Raw genomic sequence first — 24,754 nt, forward strand, 5'->3', positions numbered from 1 at the left:
TCACGAAAGCTTATACACTTTAGCAATGTGTCCTCAGCAAGAAAGCTGCCCAAACTGGCACAGCGGAGCAGCGACTGGAGAGAACAAGCATTGAAAACATCAGCCTGGAGTTCCTCAGCCTCCAACAATATGCTTCCATCCACTGGATCTGGGGTACCCATTGTTCTATAGGTCTGCAGCTTTGTAGCCTGCAGCTGTGACATACCCACAAAGGTTGCGGTGACCCAAAACAGCTCCCACATCTTTCAGGCAGCCTCCAGCCTGATCTATGAATCTGGCATCTGCCCAACAATCCCTCTAGACAGGTTAATATTGAGCTGGTTGCAGTTTTCAGTTGCAGGCTGCTTCATGGTAATGATCAGGGGCTTAGTTTTACCTTAATTAATAACCAGACTAATGCACACTCCTTCGTGCCCAGCCAGATCAGTGCTCAGTGGAAGCAATTCACAGTGCTACACCTGCAATTGCCACAGAAGTGGATGGAATTACAGACCCTTGGGTGTTTGTAACTGGCACCTAGGGTGGGATGCAGACTAGAAGTAGCAGAGAGAGGGAGGCATGTGTGTTTGGGAAGAGTTAGAAAGGAAAGGCAGAGAAAAGGAACCAAAATGCATGGATGGAAAGAGACCAAGAGAGGGAGATGGGACGAAATCCACTAGAACAGGGACTCCCTCTCTCTTCCATTCTGGGGACTACTTTCCAAAGGAGAGAAAACCTCTCGCTGACCCTAAAACGGCACTGCCTGGTTCAGGAAATCTTTCCTTCTGGGATTCTGGCTGGATCAGTCTGGGAACTGGAGCACTCTGGGAAACACTGAGGACAGAGGAGAGTGGGCCACATTAGGGTGAAGAGAACATTTTGCGGACACCTCCCTGCAGATTTGGGATCACCCAGCTTCACTCCCATTCCACTCATAGTCCCCTAGCATCCGTGCACCAGCTCCAGGTTTGCTGTCACAGCCTGCTCAAGCTCCCGTATCCGGACACCTGCCAGGCAGCTGTGTTTGGGTCCCACAAGCTGGACCCATGTGTTTTTTAGTTGGAACAGGGTTCAGGCCCTACTCTAGGTCTGGTTTTCTAGGTCTCCTCTCTGGGTGCAGCTTCCATTCTTGGGTGTAATAACTTCATTGTCTATACTTCTCTTTGAAGTTTGTAGTAAACCACCTATAAACTGCTCAATGGATAATTACCTTATGCTGGTGAATGGAAGAGTTACCTGTGTATACATAGGAAATAGGTAATTCTATTTCATAGCAACAATTCTTCATTATCATAGCCTGCCAGTGGTCTGTAAAAGAATACTTGGGTCCTGATCCTGTCATCTCAGTTCTGCTTAAGCTTCATCAGGGGAAGCTCAAGTCACAAGACTGAGGTCTCCAGTTCCATTCTGGATCACCCTGATATTGGATATTGGACTGCAACCTAAGGATCAATTCTGAAAGAATTCTTTGCAACTCTAAAGCTCCCCATCTCTGCCATGAAACTGGCTTAAGAATTCTATTCCTAACCCAATGTATAGTGATGTCTGGTTACTGCAGGGCGGAGGGAGATGTAGAGTCATTAACCGGGACTGCCTCCTACCCTTAGGCAGGCACTTTGTCAGGCTGCAGCAGCTCCCGTCCCAGCTCCAGAGCAGAGGGAGCCCAGCTTGGGGGGTTGGAGGGGAGGTGGAGATTGTGACGGGATGTAATCCCGGGGGTAAGCCTGGTAGCTGTTGAAACCGCTGTGTCCCCAAACCATTCAGCTGGATTGGCCTCTCCCCCTGCTCTGCTAGTGACACACAGCCAGCCCCTCCGGGCCCTGTTATCACCCAACACGACAGCAGGTGGTGCCACACACCCAACTAAGATACCTGAGTGCTTTACCTAAGCCACTCATGGACCAACAATGGAGGCATCAGCCAATTTCCCAGCTCCCCAGCCTTGCACCCCTCCAGGAGCATAAACCCGGAATTAGACCATCTTGCACAGCACAGTGATCTGTATAGCATAAACTCATTAAATAGTCCGCTCCCCCCATGATGGGGGAAGATATTCAACACCCTTTCTTAACGGAGCTAAGAGTCCCAAACAGTTCACTCAAAAACACACTGGTTAAGATAAAACATAAATCAGGTTTATTAACTACAGAAGGATAGATGCTAAGTGATTATTATTGATAATAAACAGATCAAAGGAGGTTACCTAGTGAATGAAACAAACTTGCAGCCTAACACTTGTACACAGTAGATAGGATTTGAATCAGCAATATCTCACTCTGACTGATGGTACAAGCAGTCTTACAGATTCTTGAGGCACAGGCTGCATCTGCTTTGCAGCCTGGGTTCCCCTCCCCTGTTCAAAGTCCTTTGTCTTCCAGAGCTTCTTGCAGCTGTTGAGTGGTGGGGGAGTGAAGACAAGTGATGATGTCACTCCCCATCTTTAAAGTTTCTTCCAGCTTGCTGGAAAGTCTATGTATGTGACGTGTGGGGGGATCTGGTCCCATTGGTCAAACAATCTCCATTGTCTCCATACTCCCTCTGAGGAGGCTTTCTTATACAGAGTTCCTGTGCTAGTGGATTCCTCCCTGGATGAGTATTGACAACAGCAATTAACACTATCAGCCTACTCCTTTGGCATACCTGTAAGGCTGGTTTTGGGTGTTTCCAGCCTCACATCACACTTTAGTAACTCACACACAGCAAGATTTCATAAAAACAACAAGGAGTCTGGTGGCACCTAACAGATTTATTTGGGCATAAGCTTTCATGGATGAAAAACCTCACTTCTTCAGATGCATGGACTGAAAATTACAAATGCAGATATTATATAATGACACATGAAGAGAAGGGAGTGACCTCATAAGTGGAGAACCAGTGCTGACAGGGCCAATTCGATCAGGGTGGATGTAGTCCACTCCCAACAACAGATGAGGAGGTGTCAATTCCAGGAGAGGCAAAGCTGCTTTTGTAATGAGCCAGCCACTCCCAGTCCCTATTCAAGCCCAAATTAATGGTGTTAATTTTGCAAATTAATTTTAGTTCTGCTGTTTCTCTTTGAAGTCTGTTTCTGAAGTTTTTTTGTTCAAGTATAGCTACTTTTAAATATGTTATAGAATGTTCAGGGAGATTGAAGTGTTCTCCATTGGCTTTTATTTGTTACCATTCCTGATGTCTGATTTGTGTCCATTTATTCTTTTACGTAGTTTGGCCAATGTACATGGCAGAGAGGCATTGCTGGCACATGATGGCAAATATAAGATGAGTAGATGTGCAGGTGAATGCGCCCTTGATGGTTTGACTGATGTGGTTGGGTCCTCTGATGGTGTTGCTAGAGTAGATATGGGGATAGAGTAGGTAACAAGGTTTACTACAGGGACTTGTTTCCTGGGTTAGTGTTTCTCTGGTGTGGTGTGTAGTTGCTGGTGAGTATTTGCTTCAGGTTGCGGGGGCTGTCTGTAAGTGATGACTCCTTGTTGCTTTTGTGGATACAGATGACCCCCGATACAAGATTTCATAGCTTCACATACGATGACAGGTTTCAGAGTAGCAGCCGTGTTAGTCTGAATCCGCAAAAAGAAAAGGAGTACTTGTGACACCTTAGAGACTAATGAATTTATTTGAGCATAAGCTTTCGTGAGTTACAGCTCATTTCATCAGATGCATGCAGTGGAAAATACAGTGGGGAGATTTATATACACAGAGAACAACCCAAGGGGATATCAATGTTTAGCAGATTAAGACTTCTAGAATGATACGTCACAGGGCATACTTTCTACAAAAAATACCATAATTACATCATCATGGTCAATATGGGGTGCTTTGGAGTGCAGAGTAAACCTGGTCTGCTGTGTGGAAAGGGAAACTGAGGTACACAATTGCATGGCATTGATGAGTACCTGTACTGAGTTCTCACCAGTTGGAAAAGCACAATGGTTGTCAATGCTGCACATATACAAAGACAGGTTTTCTAGTGACCCATAGAAGGCACACTGAACTTTGTAAAAACACATGCGGCGAACAGTACGATGTTTGCAACACTTGAGTATTGTATTTTCCAAACCTTAAGAAGGCCATGGGCACACTGCATCCGAATTAATCAGTGACTAGTGCTCCTGCAGTAAACTAAGAGGGGAGGTGTGACATTCTGCACCCCAAAGCAACCCCCTGGCACTCCCATATTTACCATGGTGATGTAATTGTGATATGTTTTATATAAAGTATGTCATGTAAGGTATCAATTGGAAAGTTATGATTTGCTGAATATGAGTACCCTATTTGTACGCATGTCTCATTTTTGTACCTAAAGTTCTGAAAGCATGTGAGGGCATATGACCAGCTCATGTGACACTGGACTCCATTTGTGCCTGTACTTTTCCACTAACTGGGCTGGGGACTTTTGCTTGGAAAAATGAAGCTGCCTCCACATGGCAGAAGCCATAAAAGGTGGAAGTAACAAAATCACTCCCCTCATAACTCAACACCTGGAAAAACCTGAGGAACAAGGACCGAACTGGGGATTTGGTCCCAGGCTGAAGGCATTTCTAGCCTGTGTACGGAAGACAGGTAGACCGTTTGTACCATCAGGGTGACACAGCGTGATTCAAATCCTATCTAGTTTATAGAACTCAGATTGTCATTTTGCTTTATTTCTTAGGTAATCTCCTTTGATCTGTACATTTATTACTTATCATCTAAAATCTATCCTTCTGTAGTTAATAAAGAGGTTTTATATATTTTTACCTAATACAGTGTGTTGTTTGAAATGCAAAAGGAAACCTGCTCAGGAACAGAGGCTGGTACATTTATTACTTATCATCTAAAATCTATCCTTCTGTAGTTAATAAAGAGGTTTTATATATTTTTACCCAATACACTGTGTTGTTTGAAATGCAAAAGGAAACCTGCTCAGGAACAGAGGCTGGTGCATTGTCCTCTCCACATTGAGGGCGGGGCGGACTGGGTAATAAACTTACACTCGCCAGGCTTCTGACCAGGGTAAGACATTATAGCTCTGGGGTCCTAGGCTGGGGAGCTGGCGGTAGGGGGGAATTGGCTGGAGCCTCTCTTTTGTTGGTTCATGAGTGCCTAGTGAAAACATTCATACAACTGCATCTGGGTGTGTCTCTTCCTGTGGAAGTGCAAAACCTGGAGCAGATTGCAGCTTGTCACAGCCTCACAGTGTGAGAGGGAGCCCAGGTTGGTATGCCAGAGGGCTCAGTGGCCCAGTTGCAGGTTGCATCCTGGGCAAGTCTGTCACAGTCATGTAACGAACAAGCATTGCTACATCATGAATCCATTTCCTTCTTGTCATGCGCTCAGTTACTAATGGAGAGACCGTGGTGACAGTAGGGAAGTCAGGACTCCTGGGTTCTGTCGGTCATTCTCTGTGTGACCCTTACCAAGTCACGTCTCCCTTTGCCTCAGTTTACCTATCAGTATAATGGGGATATGTTCATAGTGATTTTTCTTTGCTAGGTGTTTTGAAGATCCTTCAATGAAAGTTGCCGTACATTATGATGATAGTTACTGATGAGAATTACTGATCTCTGATCCCTTAGCGATAGCTCATTTTGCCTGCAGAAAGTGTTTGTATCTCCCCTCAGTCACCTTTCTCCAGATCTCTCTGTCTACTGTCTACCCATTAATACTGGGCATGTACAGGGTATCAGACCCTATGGAGAGCTGACCATTATCCCTAGTTTTCTTACTAATCAACTCTACTTTTTAAAAATACACAGAGCAGCCAATTCCTCTCTGACTCAGTGGAGAGCCCAAGAGTTCTCATCTCCCTTTGGGAAGTTCCCTTAATTACTGTTTACTCTTGAAGCTGGATGAATAGCACAGAAGTGCAGACACTGAAAGAGAGACATTGGCTAGAGTGGTCTAAAGCCTGTTTCCGTTCAGATGCTCCTTCTCCCCTAGAGGCTGAGCGAACCCCCATGGGATTGCACACAGCTATATTATAAATGGTGCACACCCCTGTATCGGCTCTTGGCGTGGGATGCTGCTGCAGATGCTGGGTTGAGAGAAGTGTGGAACACGGCTGCCTGCAGGGGATTCCCAGGGAAGACACGTCTGGCTCAGAATTCACAGGTACCCGTCTCTTGCCGAGGAGCTCACCTGCTCGACACACCCAGTGCAATGTGGGCGTGATGGGATAGAGAATAGGTCTGTGGTCCTTTCCGCTCTGCGCAGCCATTAAACATGCTGGGGCCCTTGCCACAGGGGATGTGTTTGGTCCATTATCACTGGCCAAAATATCCCTCTTTGCTCTACCTCTGGCTGATGGGCTCCAGCCCCAATGTGGCTGCATTTCAATGGCGCACAGGATCCTTCAGGATGAAAGGTGACAGTAGAAGGACAATACAAGGCCAAATTCTGAGGCTGTGGCCCGTATGTTTTCAGGTCCCACTGAGGCAAAACTCCCCTTGGAGTAAAAACTGAGTAAAGACCTCAGGAGCCAGCTATGTGTGAGTTAATGCACAGGGACTCTCACCTCCTCCTCTTGCATTTCAGGTCTCTGGCTGTTAACAGGGGGGCTCTTACCTGACTTTCCAATAGAAAGCATGGAGCTAGGGCTCCTCACTGGAATAAATATATGAATTTTTCAACATGGGCAAGACCTCTTTTCTCCTGGCTTCATTTGAGAAGTCGGCTGAACTGTTATGCCTGAAACTTTCAAAAAACAATTCAGCCGTAAGCAGATGCCCAGTGTGGGAAATTTCAGTCCAAACAGTTAAAGTTTGTCAAACTGAAAATAAGATCTCCTAACTGAAGGTGTCAGACAGCTGTTACTATATAGATATTCAGGCCTGTCTGCAGGGGCCTATACTTTAAGAATTTAGGTGTATTCTTATCACTTAGCTAGTTATAGAGGTACAAAACAAGAATCAAAATCAGTCTGCCTGTTTATAGGCCTTCTTTCGCTATGCTAGTCTAAGGCCTTGTTCTTAGGCTAAGGCCTTTGGCTAAACAGCAGGGGCAGCCATGAGCTGGAAAGTGAACGGTCACATCCTCACCAGTCACACTGAAATAAAGCAGTTTTGGGCTGTTAAAAAGGTGATCCAATCTATCCCCTCCAGAGAAAGGGAAGAGCCTGGAAGATTTAAAGAAAACTTAGCTGTGACATCAGAGCTGGAAAGGGGGACAATGAGGAAAGCAATTGGAATCATTACTTGATGGAAATTCATCCCAATAAACATCAAATTGTTTGCACCTTCGGACTTCGGGTATTGCTGCTTTCTGTTCATGTGAGAAGTACCAGGGAACGGGAGGGTGAAGGGATAAGCCCTCTAACAACAGGCTTAACTAATGGTGGAGCCACCAGCACCACCTGCATTTGTGAATCCCATTCAGCTATGCTCTTTGCTCCAATAATGTGTGTGGCAAAGAGTTCCACTGGCCAAATATGGATTAGGTAAACAATTTTCTATTCTCAATGTTATATGTTTAGACTTTCAATGTAATTGAATGTTCCCTTGTTCATGTGTTATGAGACAGAGTAAATATAAATGCCTGACCTACTTTCTTTATCGATAGATTCATAGGGTTTAAGATCAGAAGGGACAATTAGATCATCTTGTGTGACCTTCTGTATAACACAAGCCATTAAATGTAACCCAGTTACCCCTGTATTGAGCTTCAAAACTTGTGTTTGACTAAGACCTAGTCTACACTAGCATTTTACATTGTAGAATCATAGCGCCACAGGGTGAGAAGGGACTTCAAGGGTCAGCTAATCTAACCCCCTGCCAAGATGCAGGATTTGTTGTGTATAAACCATCCAGGACAGATGCTATCCAGCCTCCTTTGGAAAACCTCCAGTGAAGGAGCTTCCATAACCTGCCTAGGTGTCTGTTCCATTGTTCTTCTTTTCTTACAGTTAGGGAGTTTTCTCTGAGATTTAATCTAAATCTGCTCTGCTGTACTTTGAACCAATTGCCTTTTGTCCTGCCTTCTGTCTCAAGAGAGAAACAATTTTTCTCCATCTCTTTTATGGCAGCCTTTCAAATACTTGAAGACTGCTATCATGTCCATCCTTAATCTCCTGTTTTCCAAACTAAACATACCCAATTCCTTCAGCCTTTGTTCGTACAGTTTGCATTCCATCCCTTGGATCATCTTTCTTGCTCACCTCTGGATCCTTTCCAGTTTCTTTACTTCCTTTCGAGACAGCGGTGACCAAAATTGCACAGAGCACACCAACTGAGACCTAACCAACGCTGAGTAGAGCAGTACAATAACCTACCATGACTTGCATGCTATGCCTCTGTTAATGCAACCCAAAATTGCATTTGCTTTTTTTGCAACAGCAAAAGAATCCACATCCCTGAGAGCTGTCACTATATCAACCTAACCCTAATGTAAACAGCATGAGATTGAAGGAACAATTCTTCCATCGACCTCACTACCATCTCTCAGGGAGGTGAATTACCTACGCTGATGGGAGAACTCCTGTCATCCATGTAAGCAGTGTCTACACTTCAGCGCTTTGCAGCACTGCTGTAGTGTTTTAAGTGTAGACAAGCCCTCAAGCAGATTTTCCAGAAAAGAATCCAGTCTGGATCTGAAGACATGGGGCGTTGGAGAATTCACCACTTCCCTTTGCAGTTTGTCCCAAAGATTAATCACACCGAGTGCTAACCATTTGGCCCTTACTTCCGATTGGACTTTGTCTGGCTTCAGCTTCCAGCCATTGGGTCTTCCTGTGCCTTTCTAAACGAGATTACAGAGCCCATTAGCACCCACTGTTTTCTCCCCATGGAAGTCTCTGCTTGATTGTCTTTTTGATGAGATAAATAGATGAAGCTCTTTAAATCTTTCTCTGTCAGGCATCCTCTCCAGTCTCCAGTCATTTTTGTGCTTTTTTTCTGCACCGTCTCCAATTTTACAACATCCTTTTTGAAATGGGAATCCCGGAACTTGATGCAGTCATTTTCATCAGTGCCATGTACAGAGGTAAAATCCTTCCCCTGCTCCAACTCACCATTCCCCTGATTATGCATCCAAGGATCGCATTAGCCATTTTGACCAGAGCATCACACCAGGAGCTCACGATGAGTTAGTTGTCCACAATCAACCCTAAATCCTTTTCAGGGTCCTTGCGTTCCATAATACAGTGCCCTAGTCTGGGGGTCGGGCCTGCATTCCCTGTTTCGAGAGGATCACTTTGCATTTCACAGTATTGAAACATTTTGTTTACATAGGCCCAGCTCAACAAATGCTCCAGATCAATTGGTATGCCTGCCCTGGCCACCTCATTGTAACCACTCTGCCAATATTTGGATCGTCCGCAAATTTTACTTGCAACGATAATCTATTTGCTTCCAGATCATTGATGAAAATATTGTATAGCATCTGGCCTTGAACTGATCCCTGCAGAACCCCACTGCAAACACCCCCATTTGCTGAGAATGGCCTATTGACAACTGGTTTCTGAGATCTGTTTGATAGCCAGCTTTTAGTCCATTTGACAAAATCTACTGATATTGTATAGTGTTCATTTTTTTAACTGAATGTTTTCCTTTACTAAATCCAATACCTCAGAGAAATTGAAATCTATTGCATCTGTTTGGTTCCCTTGATCAACCAAACATGTACTCTCATGAAAGGATGAAATCAGATTTATTTGACAAGACCCGTTTTCCATAAACCATGTTGTTCACTGGCATTAATTATATTCCTAGACTTGTCGCTTTCCCTCCACTGCCTGCATTACATCTTGTCTGCATCAGAGTACTGCAGCACCTCCCAGAACACATCTTCCTTGCTACATCTTGGACGCTTTCTTATCCGGTGGAGACACTTGGCTGAAGTGGAGGGGGTGCCTCCTTTCAAGGACATATCTCGTAAAGCATAAGTAACAATAAACAAAAGCATTATTGTTAACTATGTGTACAGCATTGAAATGCTACATTAAAATACACCGCTGGTCACACACCAGTCACTTTCCCGCTGACTTGACAAGCAGACATGCCTGTGAACAGTGCAAGCATGGTGAGTGTTCCCAGGAGCGGGGGAAATTGTGCATGGGAGAAAAGCAATGTGAAAGGGGTCGTGGGGCACTTCTTGGGGGACAATACTCTAAAGTTTCCAACCCTTTTCCACAGGCGGGGGACATTGTGGCAAATATGTCTCTCCTGAGGGTAAGCAAGGGGGCATCTACTACATGCTTGAGGTTTCCACACTGGTCCCTATGCTGCTCGCCTGTGTGCTGCTTTGGTCCTTGCCCAAGTAATTGCAGAATGGCGAGAGAAAGTGTCCCTCAACGGGGGAAGGAACAAAGAAGCTCTGCCAAGGAACTTCCAGCAGAGGATTGCTCAGTACCTGCAGGAAGGTTTCCTAGAGATCTCTCTGGAGGATTCCAGTGAAATCTTGGTGTGCATCAAAACCTTGTTCTGCCATACTGCCTAGCTGCTTGGGGAAATGCCCAGCAAACAGAAACACAGCCAGCCTTGTACATTTATCTGCCCTCAACCCACCTCTGCACTTCACAAAGCAAAACGACTTACTAGGGGCCTCCTCTCCTGCTTCTGGCTCACCTGATTGTGACTGCCGAGACTGGTTGGACACCTGCAGAGTGGAGAACAGCTCCTGACTTGACATAGCACTGGGCAACCCTGGCATGGACTCCACATCTTTTAATGCCTCCACCTCTTCATGGATGACTTCCTCCTCTGGGTTAGGTCCAGTTTCTGTAGGCTCCAGCCCCACCAAAGCATCCACAGGGCTCTTGGCGTTGGAAGTTGGGTCGCTGCCAAGGATAACATCCAACTCCTTATAAAAATGGAAGGTCTCGGGCACAACACAGGAGCGACAGATTGCCTCCCTTGCCTGTTGATACGCGTGCCTCAGCTCCTTCACCTTTGCTCTGCACTTCAGCTTGTCCCGATCATAGCCCTTTTCCCACAAGCTGCAAGAAATCTTCCCCTAGGTATTGAAATTCCTACAGCTGGAGCACAGCTGGAACTGCACAGCCCCCTCTCCCCAAATACTGAGCAGGTCCAGCAGCTCCACAGTGGTCCAAGCGGGAGACCATTTGCTGCATAGAGCTGCCATGGCCACCTGGGAAGATGTGATGTGAACACTCCACGCCGAGCAAACAGGAAGGGGAATTTCAAAATTCCTGGGCCTTTAAAGAGGGAAGAGAGGAAAGTATTTAGCTGGATGCTGGGCAGCAGAGTTGAAACTCCTGACCAGAGAGGTTAGGATGGACATTGTGGGATGCCTTCCAGAGTCCAATTACAGTGATGAATTCAAGCACGGTGTGTACACTGGTACTTCAGTGACAAAATTTTTACGTAAAAATCCTTACAAGTCTTGTTAAGGTGCCTTTATTACATCACTGAAACTGAGTAGTTCCATCATTAAAAGTGGCTTTGATTGTTTACACCTCCACTAATTCTTCACCAAATGCTGCCTTTTGGCGAAAAAATGCGGCAGTGTAGACAAGGCCTAAGGAACAATGAGGGAAAACCAGTATCCACCCGTGTTTGCTGTTGGCACCTATAAAGGTTTCCCACACCACGATGTGTAGGAATTATTGACACAGGGAGCACCATAAAATATGGAATTGGCATTAGTAGGGTCAGTTCTTCATTATTCATTTATCTGAATAATGAAAATGTCATTTTTCAGTGTGTGAGGAGAGACCAATCTGCTTCATCCATGAGACAAGCCTCCAGCTGTGCATGTAGTGTCTCATATTAACACTGTCTCTCCATTCAGGTATTTGTCCTGTGACCAACACCCTAGACCCTGGGCACATACAGGAAGTCGGGGAAAGTACGGTACATGCAGGAAACACCATTGTGCCTCAGCGTTGGACACCTTCTCTCCTACTCCATGTCAGATTCCAACTCAACCGACTTCACCAACCCCTCCACCTTCATCTTGCTGGGAATTCCTGGCCTGGAGGCAGCCCATGTCTGGATCTCCATCCCCTTTTGTGCCATGTATGCCATAGCCATATTGGGGAACTTCACCATCCTGTTCATCGTGAAGATGGAGCCAAGCCTCCATGGACCTTTGTACTATTTCCTCTGCATGCTGGTTGTCACCGACCTGGTCCCATCTACAGCCGTCCTACCCAAAATGCTGAGCATCTTCTGGTTCAATTCCAGGGAGATCAATTTCAGTGCCTGCCTCACCCAGATGTACTTCATTCTCAGCTGCTCTGCAATACAGTCTGGGATCCTCGTGGCCATGGCTTTTGATCGCTACGTGGCCATCTGTGATCCCCTGAGACATTCCACGATTCTGAGAAACCCTGTGGTCGCCAAAATTGGCCTGGCTGTGGTGCTGCGTGGCATCATGCTCATCTTGCCCTATCCATTCCTGGTTAGGGGGTGGCCATATTGCAGAACCAACATCATTCCCTACACATTCTGCAAGCACATAGCTGTAGTGAAGCTGGCCTGTGCCGACATTCGCATCAGTAGTTACTACAGCCTCTCTGTGGCATTCTTGGTGACCGGTGTGGATGTGTTTTGTATCGCTGTGTCCTACATTCAGATCCTCAGGGCCATCTTCAGCCTCCCAACAAAGGACGCCCGGCTCAAGACTTTTGGGACCTGCGGCTCCCACCTCTGTGTCATCTTAGCCTCTTACACCCCACATATCTTCTCTGCCCTCACGCAACGGTTTGGGCATAATGTGGCCCTGCATTTACATGTTCTCATGGACAATGTGTATCTCCTGGTGCCCCCCATGTTAAACCCCATCATCTATGGGGTGAGGACCCAACAGATCTGGGATAGGCTAGTCCAGCTCTTTACTCAGAAAGGGACCTAAAGTTTTCTCCTAGTGCTCTGGCTCTCAGGCTCAGCTCCATTCAGAGATGGCTGGTGATATGGATATGGTGCTTGACAAGGTTCCTTCCCTACTCTGAACTCTAGGGTACAGACCTGCATGAAAACCTCCTAAGCTTACTTTTAACAGCTTAGGTTAAAACTTCCCCAAGGTACAAACTATTTTACCCTTTGCCCTTGGACTTCCGTTACCACCACCAAACGTTTGACTGGTTAATGGGAAAGAGTTGTTTGGGAATGTCTTTCCCCCCAAAATCCTCACCAAAACCTTGCATCCCCTGCCTGGGGAAGGCTTGATAAAAATCCTCACCAATTTACATAGGTGACCACAGAACCAAACCCTTGGATCTTAAGAACAATGAAAAAAGCATTCAATTTCTTACAAGAAGAATTTTAATAGAAGAAAAGGTAAAAAGAATCACCTCTGTAAAATCAGGATGGTAAATACCTTAAAGGGTAATTTGATTCAAAACACAGAGAAGCCCTCTAGGCAAAACCTTACGTTACAAAAAGACACAAAGACAGGAATATCCATTCTATTCAGCACAGCTTAATTTTCTCAGCCATTTAAAGAAATCATAATCTAACGCATATTAGCTAGATTACTTACTAAATTCTAAGAGCCCATTCCTGTTCTGTCCCCGGCAAAAACATCACACAGACTGACACAGACCCTTCATTTCTCCCTCCCTTCAGTTTTTACCATCCTGATTTTATAGAGGTGATTCTTTTTACCCTTTCTTATATTACAATTCTTCTTGTAAGAATTTGAATGCTTTTTTCATTGTTCTTAAGAGCCAAGGGTTTGGTTCTGTGGTCACCTATGTAAATTGGTGATGATTTTTATCAAGCCTTCCCCAAGCAGGGGGGTGCAAGGTTTTGGTGAGGATTTTGGGGGGAAAGACATTTCCAAACAACTCTTTCCCAGTAACCAGTCAAACGTTTGACTGTCTCCTCATTTGTCATTGTGGTCAGGTGTCAGTGAGGTTATCCTAGTTTCTTAACCCTTTAGAGGTGAAAGGATTTTTCCTCTGGCCAGGATGGATTTTAAAGGTGTTTACCCTTCCCTTTATTTTTATGACAGCCCTCCTCCTTCAATCACTGTCTGGCCAGTCAAAGAGATATTAAATCCTTTCCTTACCTTACTGTGCTGTGTCAGAATGACAAACTGGGGAATCTGTCTTTGCAACTCATAGGGTTGCCACCTTTCTAATTGCTGGTAACTGGAAACCTAAGGCCCCACCCCTGTACCCTGCCTCTTCCCCCAGGTTCCACCCCTGCTCTACCTCTTCCCTCAAGGTCCCTCATGCAACTCTCTCCTCTCCTCCACCTGTCACTAAACATTGATATCTCCTTGGGTTGTATGTGCGATCATTGTATGGGAAGTTATGAAATCGTGCTATGTGTGTGTTATTAAAGTTCAGGCTTGTTTCAGGCTTGATGGGATTACGGCTGATTTAAACCAATGAAGTCTCTGGAGTACAAAGATACCATCCTGGATGGGTTGTTCAGTCCTTTGTTCAGAGTTTCAGTTTCAAGCACAGTTCCTTCAAAGGTCAGAAGCAGGACTGAAGACAAAATGAAGGGGATTCCTGGACCTTTTATATCCTCTGCATGTGGAAGGATACCCCTTTGTTCTTACCGTGGAAAATCACAGCAGAAAGATGGAGCTTGGAGTCACATGGGCAAGTCACATGTCCATGCATGACTCAGTTTGCAAGCGGCAGCCATTGCTCATATGCAATCTTGAACGTTCCCAGGAAGGCTCCTCAGATGTGGATTGGAGTCTACCAAGATGTATTGTCAGTTAAGTGTTTCTTCATTGGGCACTTACTCAGAATAGTCCTTTCTTGAGAAGCTGACCAAATGCTTCACTGATGCTACTTAAAATCAAACACATTGAGATACAAGTACATAGCCAATATTCATAACTTCAAATACAAAATGATACACACATACAGACAGCATAATCATAACCAGCAAATTACAACCTTTTTATAGAAATCTTACCAACCTACTTTGTACAAGATTTGGTGCCACTATAGGACTTTGCTTGCGACAGTGATCTATGTGATCACAGTTCACATCAATAACATCACCACCCTTCAGTAGGGATCTCAATTTAAGTCTATCTTTGGGGTCTTGATATGCCAGGGTCTGATGCGGTAAGGAAGTAAGAGGGATTTATTTATTTTGCCCTCTGCGGAGCTGCTTCCCAACCCTAGGGTTATGCTGTCAAGGTTCCTTCTCCACTCTGAACTCTAGGGTACAGATGTGGGGACCTGCATGTAAACCTCCTAAGCTTACTTTTAACAGCTTAGGTTAAAACTTCCCCAAGGTACAAACTATTTTACCCTTTGCCCTTGGACTTCCACTGCCACCACCAAACGTTTGACTGGTTTACTGGGAAAACGTTGTTTGGGAATGTCTTTCCCCCCAAAATCCTCACCAAAACCATGCACCCCCCTGCCTGGGGAAGACTGGATAAAAATCCTCACCAATTTGCATAGATGACCACAGACCCAAACCCTTGGATTTTAAGAACAATGAAAAAAGCATTCAATTTCTTACAAGAAGAATTTTAATAGAAGAAAAGGTAAAAAGACTCTCCTCTGTAAAATCAGGATGGTAAATACCTTACAGGGTAATTAGATTCAAAGCATAGAGAATCCCTCTAGGCAAAACCTTAAATTACAAGAAAGACACAAAGACAGGAATATTCATTCTATTCAGCACAGTCTAATTTCTCAGCCATTTAAAAAAATCATAATCTAACACATATCTAGCTAGATTACTAACTAAGTTCTAAGACTCTATTCCTGTTTTGTCCCCGGCAAAAGCATCACACAGACAGACAGTGATTTACCCCATGAGCTTCCCAAAGGCTTTCCATAGTTCCTGCCAGGAAATTAGTTCCTGCATCTGTGAGGATGTCAGAGGGCCAACCTACTCTGGCAAAAATGTCTGCTAGTGCCTGGCACACACTTTTAGCCCTGGTGTTGCTTAGAGCTACTGCTTCCGGCCATCAGGTAGCAAAATCCATGAAAGTCAGTATGTACTGCTTTCCTCTGGGTGTTTTTTTCAGAAAAGGACCCAGAATATCCACAGCTACTCCCTGAAATGGAACTTCAATGATGGGGAGTGGCTGGAGCGGCACTTTGACTTGGTCTTGGGGTTTTCCCACTTTCTGGCATACCTCACAAGACTGGACATAGGTAGAAACATCCTTGCCCATTCCCTCCCAGTGAAATGACCTCCCCAACCTGTCTTTGGTCCTGTTCACCCCAGCATGGCCACTAGGATGATCATGGGCTAAGCTCAAGAGCTTGACCGGGTACTGAGTTGGAACTACCAACTGTCTCTGAGGATGCCAGTCTTCCTGGTGTCCACCAGTAAGAGTTTCCTTGTATAAGAAAGTCCTCTTTCTACAACAAACCTGGATCGATTAGAAGAGCTGAGAGGCGGTGGGTTGCTCTGCACCGCTGTCCAAGCTCCCTGGAGGCTTTCATCTACTTCCTGTTCAATCTGGAACTGTTCCCTTGATGCTGGAGACATCAGTTCCTCATTGGATTGTGGACCTATGCTTGGTCCCTCTGGAAGCAATGTAGGGTATGGGGCTGTTTCCGTTGACTGTGAACCGCTCTCTGCTGGTGCACTATGTTGGGGTTCAGGCTCCGGCTGAGCCTCTTGTGTAGGGTTATTGGCTGCTGCCAGTTCAGGTTCGGTGGGGCCCTCTGGGGTTGGGGTTGCAAATACTCGATTCAGTGCTGGCAGTGGGTCTGGTGCTGGTTGTTTCGCCGGTTCCGGTTCTGGGACTGGCTCTGTCTGGATCTCTGGGACTGGATCCACTACTGCTGTTGCAGACATTGGCCTGGGGTCCAGGTACATCACCTCTGACCAGGTCCTGGTAGAAGTTTCCAGAACAGAGATAGGCGTGACAGCTGGTTTAGGCTAGCTGCGTGTGACCATTTCCACCTTCTTGGCTGACTTCACATGATTGGCCAAGTCTTCCCCCAACAGCATGGGGATGGGATAATCATCATAGACTGCAAAAGTCCATGTTCCTGACCAGCCCTTGTACTGGACAGGCAACTTGGCTGTAGGCAAATTGAAAGAGTTGGACTTGAAGGGTTGAATCGTCACTTGGATCTCTGGGTTGATTAAATTGGGGTCCACTAAGGAAGCATGGATAGCTGACACCTGTGCTCTGGTGTTCCTCCATGCAGTGACCTTCTTCCCACCCACACTCACAGTTTCCAGTCACTCCAAGGGTATCTGGGAGGTATCTGGGCCTGAGGACCTCTGGTGTGATTCCGGTGCAATGAACTGTAATCTGTTGGGGCTCTTGGGGCAGTTTGCCTTCACATGCCCCGGCTTGTTTCATTTAAAACATCGTCCAGCTGATGGGTCACTGGGCCAAGGTGGGTTGCTGGAGAATGGTGTGGCGGGACGAAAAGGTGGCTGGAGGGTTCCTTGGGGGGGTATATGGGGCCTTGGGCGGCCCCCGATAGTAGGGTGTGGTCTGAGGTTGTCCCTTCTGGTATCCACTCCAACTGCAACCAGTTTTTTTCTTCTCTGCCACCTCCACCCATTTGGCTCCAATCTCCCCTGCCTCAATTACAGTTTTGGGCTTCCCATCTAGGATGTATCTTTCTATTTCTTCAGGAACACCCTCTAGGAACTGCTCCATTGGCATTAGGAAGGGCAAATCTTCTGGAGATTTAACACTTGCTCCTGATATCCAGGCATCCCAATGTTTCACAATGTGGTAGGCATGTCGGGTAAATGACACGTCTGGTTTCCACCTTAGGGCTCTAAACCACCTACGGGAATGCTCGGGGATTAGCCCCATTCTGACTCTTGCTTTGGTTTTAAACAGTTCATACTGGTTCATGCGTTTCTTAGGCATTTCAGCCACCACCTCAACTGAGGGTCCACTGAGCTGTGGCCTCAGCTCTACCATGTATTGGTCTGTAGAGATGCTGTACCCAAGGCAGGCCCTTTCAAAGTTTTCTAAGAAGACCTCAGTATCATCACCTGCCTTGTAGGTGGGGAACTTTCTGGAATGGGAAGTGGTACCCAGAGAAGGATTGCTAGGGTTTGTTGGTATATTCTGCCGAGCCTTTGCTTTCTCCATCTCCAGTGCATGCTTCCTCTCTTTTTCCTTCTCCTCCTCCACATGCTTCCTCCCTTTTTCCTTCTCCTCTTCCACATGCTTCCTCTCTTTTTCCTTCTCCTCCAGTTCTTTGTCCTTGGCCTCCATTGCTCTCCTGTGGGCAGCCGCTTGGTGTTGTTCTGCCTCTTTCACTGCCTCCCTGTCTTTGTCCTTTGCCTCCATTTCTCTCCACAGGAGTTCTACCTGTCTTTCATGTTCCTTTTGTTTTTCCTCAGCCTCAAATCTGACTAACTCCAGCTTTTGTTGAACCGTGGAGTCTGTCATCCTAACCTCTCTGTTTTTAACTAACTTTACACCCCAGAGTTAGACAGAAAACCAAAACAAAAAAAAACTTGGTTTGTAAAATTTTTCTGTGCTGAATATGATACCTATATTCTCTGATAGTGATTGTCAACCTACAGAGAAATTCTAAAAAAAACCCTAACACCTTTGGCTCCAGGCAAATAGGGAAAAAAAAACTTCAGGTCTGTGAAGACTTGTGAATTTCCCTGCAGGAGGTTAACTATCCTGCCTTTAGGTAGAGAAAACTCCAGCTCACAAAAGGCAATTCCCTTTTGTCTCTGCTCCGGTCCCAAAGAAGAGAAAAAAACTCTAACTGTTTTCAGTTTAACCTGCTTTCAAGCAGCCCAAAGAAAAAAAAATCCTTTTCAAATCTGTGCTTCTGGTTCAAAAACATCTCAAAATGATTTCAAGTTGATCCCACTGCTTTGCCACCATGTCAAGGTTCCTTCCCCACTCTGAACTCTAGGGTACAGATGTGGGGACCTGCATGAAAACCTCCTAAGCTTACTTTTAACAGCTTAGGTTAAAACTTCCCCAAGGTACAAACTATTTTACCTTTTGCCCTTGGACTTCCACTGCCACCACCAAACATTTGACTGGTTTACTGGGAAAACGTTGTTTGGGAATGTCTTTCCCCACAAAATCCTCACCAAAACCTTGCACCCCCCTGCCTGGGGAAGGCTGGATAAAAATCCTCACCAATTTGCATAGGTGACCACAGACCCAAACCCTTGGATCTTAAGAACAATGAAATAAGCATTCAATTTCTTACAAGAAGAATTTTAATAGAAGAAAAGGTGAAAAGAATCTCCTCTGTAAAATCAGGATGGTAAATACCTTACAAGGTAATTAGATTCAAAACACAGAGATTCTCTCTAGGCAAAACCTTAAATTACAAGAAAGACACAAAGACAAGAATATTCATTCTATTCAGCACAGTCTAATTTCTCAGCCATTTAAAGAAATCATAATCTAACGCATCTCTAGCTAGATTACTTACTAAATTCTAAGACTCCGTTCCTGTTCTGTCCCCGGCAAAAGCATCACACAGATAGACAGACCCTTTGTTTTTCCCTCCCTCCAGCTTTGAAAGTATCTTGTCTCCGCATTGGTCATTGTGGTCAGGTGCCAGCGAGGTTATCCTAGCTTCTTAACCCTTTAGAGATGAAAGGATTTTTCCTCTGGCCAGGATGGATTTTAAAGGTGTTTACCCTTCCCTTTATATTTATGACATATGCCCATGGAAATAATCCACCCCCCCTCCACCTTGCACTTTCCCTGTGATCCCCACTCCCAGCACTGAGACCTTCCCCTCCCCCTTTCCTAGAGGGTTGGGATCTGTGCTCTCTGGGCTAAAAGTTATGTCTTTTCACAGCTGCTTTCTATGTCTTCCCAACCCTGGGAATTTCCTCCTCCCCTCTGTCAGTTGGGTCATTAGCATTTCCACGGACAACCATTGATTCAGTTGGATCTCGCTTCAAGGGGCAGAGTTAGTTTTCACAAGCACGTCAGGAACAAAGTCCTGAAAAATTGTGACTTGGATTGGAATACCCTGCGTCACCCCTCTCTCTATCCCTGAGAGGTAAGTTGTGTGATGGTTCCCTTCTGGCAGGTCAGTTACACAGTTCCCTCTCGAAGCCTGAGCCACAGGTTGGGTGCCTGGGAGCAAAAAAGCTGAATCATTCATTCTGTCCTACACATTGTACCCCATGTGATCAGTGAGGAGACATTCCTGTATCCCACTATTCCTCCCCCAGTTTCCTCCTCATGGCCCCCTCTAGGACACCTACCGCTATGCTCTCTAGAGTCGGAACTATCCCCTGGTCAGCTGTGAAGGGCTCACAGCTAGCAGCCTGGACAGTTGTCTCAGTGGCAGGCTCTACACCCCCCTTTCTTCCTGAGTTCGTGTTGCCTCCTGCTGCAGTGTTAAAGGAACCCAAACCCACCTCCTCAGTGGTTTCTATGATTCTATCACCCTTCTCTAGGCTCCCCTCTGGAATACATCTTCCTATGCTCCCTTAGATTGGGTTTGTCCTGTGTTTGGCAGCAACATGGACATTTTTCTCCCTGAGGCAGTGCTACCTTTAGCTGAAGGGCAGGAGCTGGTCTCAACCACCCCCACCCCTGGAAACATGCAGCTACCTCCTCCTGCAGAGGAATCAAGGAGACTCTGTCTCTTTCTTTCAGCATTTCCTGGGAGTTTCCCCTTTTCCTCTGAGGTCCCAGCAGAACACCTCCTTCTTGCTGCAGGCGGACACTTTAACAGCCTGAGCTACATGGAAGAAATCATTGCCAATTAGCATATCAATAGGGGTATCGTCTACTACCCCCACTGATAATACAGCTTCCAAACATTTGGTTTCTATGTGCACTTTAGCCAAAGGCACAGGGATCTTGTAACCGCCAAACAATAAAAGCTCTGCCATCTGTCCTGTCAGTATGTCACCTTGTTGCACTATACTTCTCCTAACCACCAAAATTTCTGCCCCTGTATCTTCCCACCTGAGGTGTTCCCTGCCATTCAGTGCTTCATGCCTAGTTGTGCAGAGGCTAATTTTACAAACCTAGTATGATAAGTGACAGGTGCCTGAGGGGCTTCTGTGCTCTGAATCGCAGTATTCGCATGAGCTACCTGCTGCCCGCTTTGTCTGAGCACAAGGCATTTATTCCTCAGGTGATCAGTGGAATTACGATGACAGAACCTCCTGGACTCTTCTGTTTTTACAGGAGATTCGGCTTGGGGATTAGAAGAAAGGGATAAAATGGGACCATGCTTCTCAGAAAGTGTAAACCCTCCATCTGTAGTTTATTCACAATAGATGCTTGTGTCTGCTCAAAGTCATCAGCTAGAGCAGTCATCTCATCCACAGTTTTCACCTTTTTGTCCCATAGACACTGTTTCACATCATCTTTACATATGTTTAAGAAGTGCTCCTAACCAACACCTAGGTCAAACATTCCTTCAAATCTTGTAACATCTGTGCCCCTTACCCACTTTCCCATAATATCTTTAATTTTTTTAACATATTCCATGTTATATACCAGCACCCCCTTAAGATTCTTAAATTTCACTCTATGTCTTTCAGGGGGAAATCTGAAATTGTTTCAAAACCATTTCTTTGAATTTACAATAATCTAAAGCAGGATCAGTTGGCATTTTATTGACTATATCCAGAGCTTTACCAGATAAATTAGCAACTAAGTGGGCAGCTTCTGGTCATCAGGAATCTTATGTATCACACACAGACTCTCAAAGATATCACCAATATCCCCTGCCTTGTTGTATGCAGGACACAGCTGTTCCCATTTGAGGATTTTTGGAGAGGTGGGAATCAGTGGAGTGGAAGGGTTGTAGTTCAGCTTTTCCAGCAAGTCCAATTAGTGATTCTGCTCTCTCTCTCTTTCTTCTCACTTTCTTGTTGTTTTAGTTCCATAGCCTTTCTGTGTTCAGTCTCCTCTCTGGCAGCCTCTGCCGGCTTTAGCTGCAAAATTCTCCTATGTTCTTTTTCTTTTTCTGCTGCCTGCAGTCTGAATAGCTCCAATTTCATAATCTTTTCACTGTTTTCACTCATCTTGCTGCTTTTCTGTTCCTACTTCGATTCCCCAAAATAAGCAAACAGAAAATAAGAAACCGGTCACCTCTTTGATTGGTCTCCAACTACCACACTCAAAATCTCACTTAAAATTTCTACACCAGTGTATGAAGTGCAAATCTCACTCAGAACAACAAGTGGTGCATTTCACCCTGCTCACTATGCCAGACTTCCCTGGAGTGCAACACAGAACTGGGGTACCACTGAGCCCTCTGGTGCACTAACCTGAGTCCCTTCTCACACTGTGATTATGTGACAAGCTGAAGACCCCTCCAAGTCCTGCACTCACACAAACATTCACAGACAGGGACACACCCAGCTGAGTTACATGAATGCTTTCGTCAGCCATTCATGAACCAACAATAGAGAGGCTCCAACCAATTCCCCCCAGCTCCCCAGCTTAGGACCCCAGAGCTGTACCATCTTGCCTTGGTGAGAAGCCCAACCAGTGTTAGTTTATTACCCGGTTCGCCCAGTCTCAATGTGGAGAGGACAATGCACCAACCCCTCTTCTTGAGCAGATTTCCCTTTTGCATTTCAAACAACACACTGTTTTAGGTAAAAAAACATAAAACCGATTTATTAACTACAGAAAGATAGATTTTAAGTGATTTTAAGTAATAAGTGTACAGATCAAAGTAGGTTTCAGAGTAGCAGCCGTGTTAGTCTGTATTCGCAAAAAGAAAAGGAGTACTTGTGGCACCTCTAAGATCAAAGTAGATTACTGAAGACATAAAGCGAAATCACAATCTGACTTCTACAAACTAGACAGGGTTTAAATCAAGCAGTGTCTCACCCTGATGATACAAACAGTTCACCAATCTTCTATACACATGCCAGGATTTCTCCTTTCCAGCTTGGGACCAGCTCCCCAAATATTTTTCCTCTAGCTGTGTTTTGAGGTGTTGAGTTGTGGGGGGAGTGAGGTCAAGTGATGACATCCCTTTCCCCTTTTATAGCTTCTGCCAGGTACAGGGAACTTCTGTCAGATGCACAGTTAATGGGAAAGTACAAGGAATAGATGGTGATCTGGTCACATGCCCTTGCGTGCTTCAGTGAGCCATAGCAGGGGCCATTACCCATATTCTGGCTACAGCGTCTACAGGAAAGTCCATCCGGTGGGGATAAGCTTATCCCATGGTCCATTGTGCTCATTGATGGGCCATCAACTTGAATAGTCCATTCACAAAGTGCTGGCTCGACTGGATGTAAACTACCTTGTGGGAGTTACCACAGGAAAAAACACATTTGAAATACAGGTACATAGTCAATATTCATAACTTCAGAATCAAAAATGAGACATGCATACAAAGAGGATAATCATATTCAGCAAACCATAGCTTTTCCACTGACACTTCGCATGACATAGTTTGTACAAGATTTGTGGCAATTATAAAAAGTGGTGAAACAGGGGTGCCAGGGTGTTGTTTTGTGGTAGAGCCTGGAAGCTGTTGGAACTGCTGTGCCCCCAAACCATTCATCTGGGTTGGCCTCTCCCCTTTCTCTTCTGGTGATACACAGCCATCCCCTCTAGGCCCTGTTATCACCCAACACAAGAGAAAGTGGTGCCACATACCCAACTGAGTTACCTGAGTGCTTTACCTAAGCCACTCATAGACCAACAGTGGAGGAACAAGACAATTTCCCAGCTCCCCAGCCTGGCAACCCTACTGGAGCATAAACCCAGAATTAGACCGTCTTTCACTGCACAGGGATGTGTACAGCGTGAACTCATTAGTTAGTCTGCTCCGCCCTTGATGGGGGAAGATATGCACCAGCCTTTGTTAATAGAGCTACGATTCCCAAACACTTCACTCAAAAACACACTGGTTAAGATAAAACATAAATCAGGGTTACTAACTACAGAAGGATAGGTGTTACATAATTCTAAATGATAGTAAACAGATCAAAGCAGGTTACTTTGGAAATCAAACAAACTTGCAATCTAAGACTTGTGCACACTAGGTAGGAGTTGAATCAGAATATCTCACCCTGACTGATGATATAAGTAGGCTTACAGATTCTTGAGGCACAGGCTGTATCTGCTTTGGAGCCTGGGGTCCCCTCTCCCATTCAAAGTCCTTGGTCCTCCTGAGCTTCTTGCAGGTGTTGAGTTGTGGGGGAGTGAAGACAAGAGATGATTTCACTCCCCACCTTTTATAGTTTCCTCCAGCTTGCTGGAAAGTCTATGTATGTGACATGGAGGGTCCATCCCCATTGGCCAAACATTGTCCATTGTGTCCATATTCCCTCCAAGGAGGCTTCCTCATATAGAGTTCCTGTGCTAGTGGATTCTTCCTTAGATGGGTGTTGATGACAGCAATCAATACTGTCTGGCTATTCCTTTGATATACCTGAAAGGCTGGTTTTGGGTGTTTCCAGCCTCATATCACACTTTAGTAACTCACACATAGCAAAATTTCATAGCTTCACATACAACCCAAGGAGATATCAATGTTTAGCATATTAAGCCTTTTAGAATGATACCTCACAGGACATACTTTGTACAAAACATACCATAATTACATCAGAATGGTAAATATGGGGTGCTTTGGAGAGCAGAGTGTCACAGGGATGATCCAGAGAGTGAAAGGGGGTGGGGAGGAGAGGAGAGAGTGAGGGACAGGTGCTTGAGGTGAAGAGGCAGAGCAGGGGCAGAACCTGGGGGAAGATGCCTGGTACAGGGTGGGGCCTCATACTTCCACTTACCAGCAGTTAGAAAGGTGGCAACCCTATGAGTTATTCATAGACAGATTGCCCAGTTTGTCACACTGACACAGCACAGTAGTGTCAGGAAAGGATTTAATGTCTCTTTGACTGGCTAGTCAGTGATTCAGGGAAAAGGGCCGAGCACCATGTCACCAGCCACCTCTGCATGGAGCTCTGTATGAGTGCCAGAGCACCAGGGAAAAACT

At 45.4% G+C, this 24,754-nt stretch overlaps 1 protein-coding gene across 1 annotated transcript; it reads left to right on the forward strand.

Moving 5' to 3' along the window:
* The first annotated feature begins 5,945 nt into the window (after positions 1-5,945).
* Positions 5,946-12,771, forward strand: LOC119849809 (olfactory receptor 52R1-like). Its single transcript, XM_038387037.2, is given in 3 exon segments — positions 5,946-6,052; positions 11,707-11,759; positions 11,762-12,771. Coding segments are annotated over 3 exon segments (1,170 nt in total).
* The last annotated feature ends 11,983 nt before the right edge of the window (positions 12,772-24,754 follow it).

This window comes from Dermochelys coriacea, chromosome 1 (genome assembly GCF_009764565.3).
Source record: "Dermochelys coriacea isolate rDerCor1 chromosome 1, rDerCor1.pri.v4, whole genome shotgun sequence".
Taxonomy (NCBI): Eukaryota; Metazoa; Chordata; order Testudines; family Dermochelyidae; genus Dermochelys; species Dermochelys coriacea.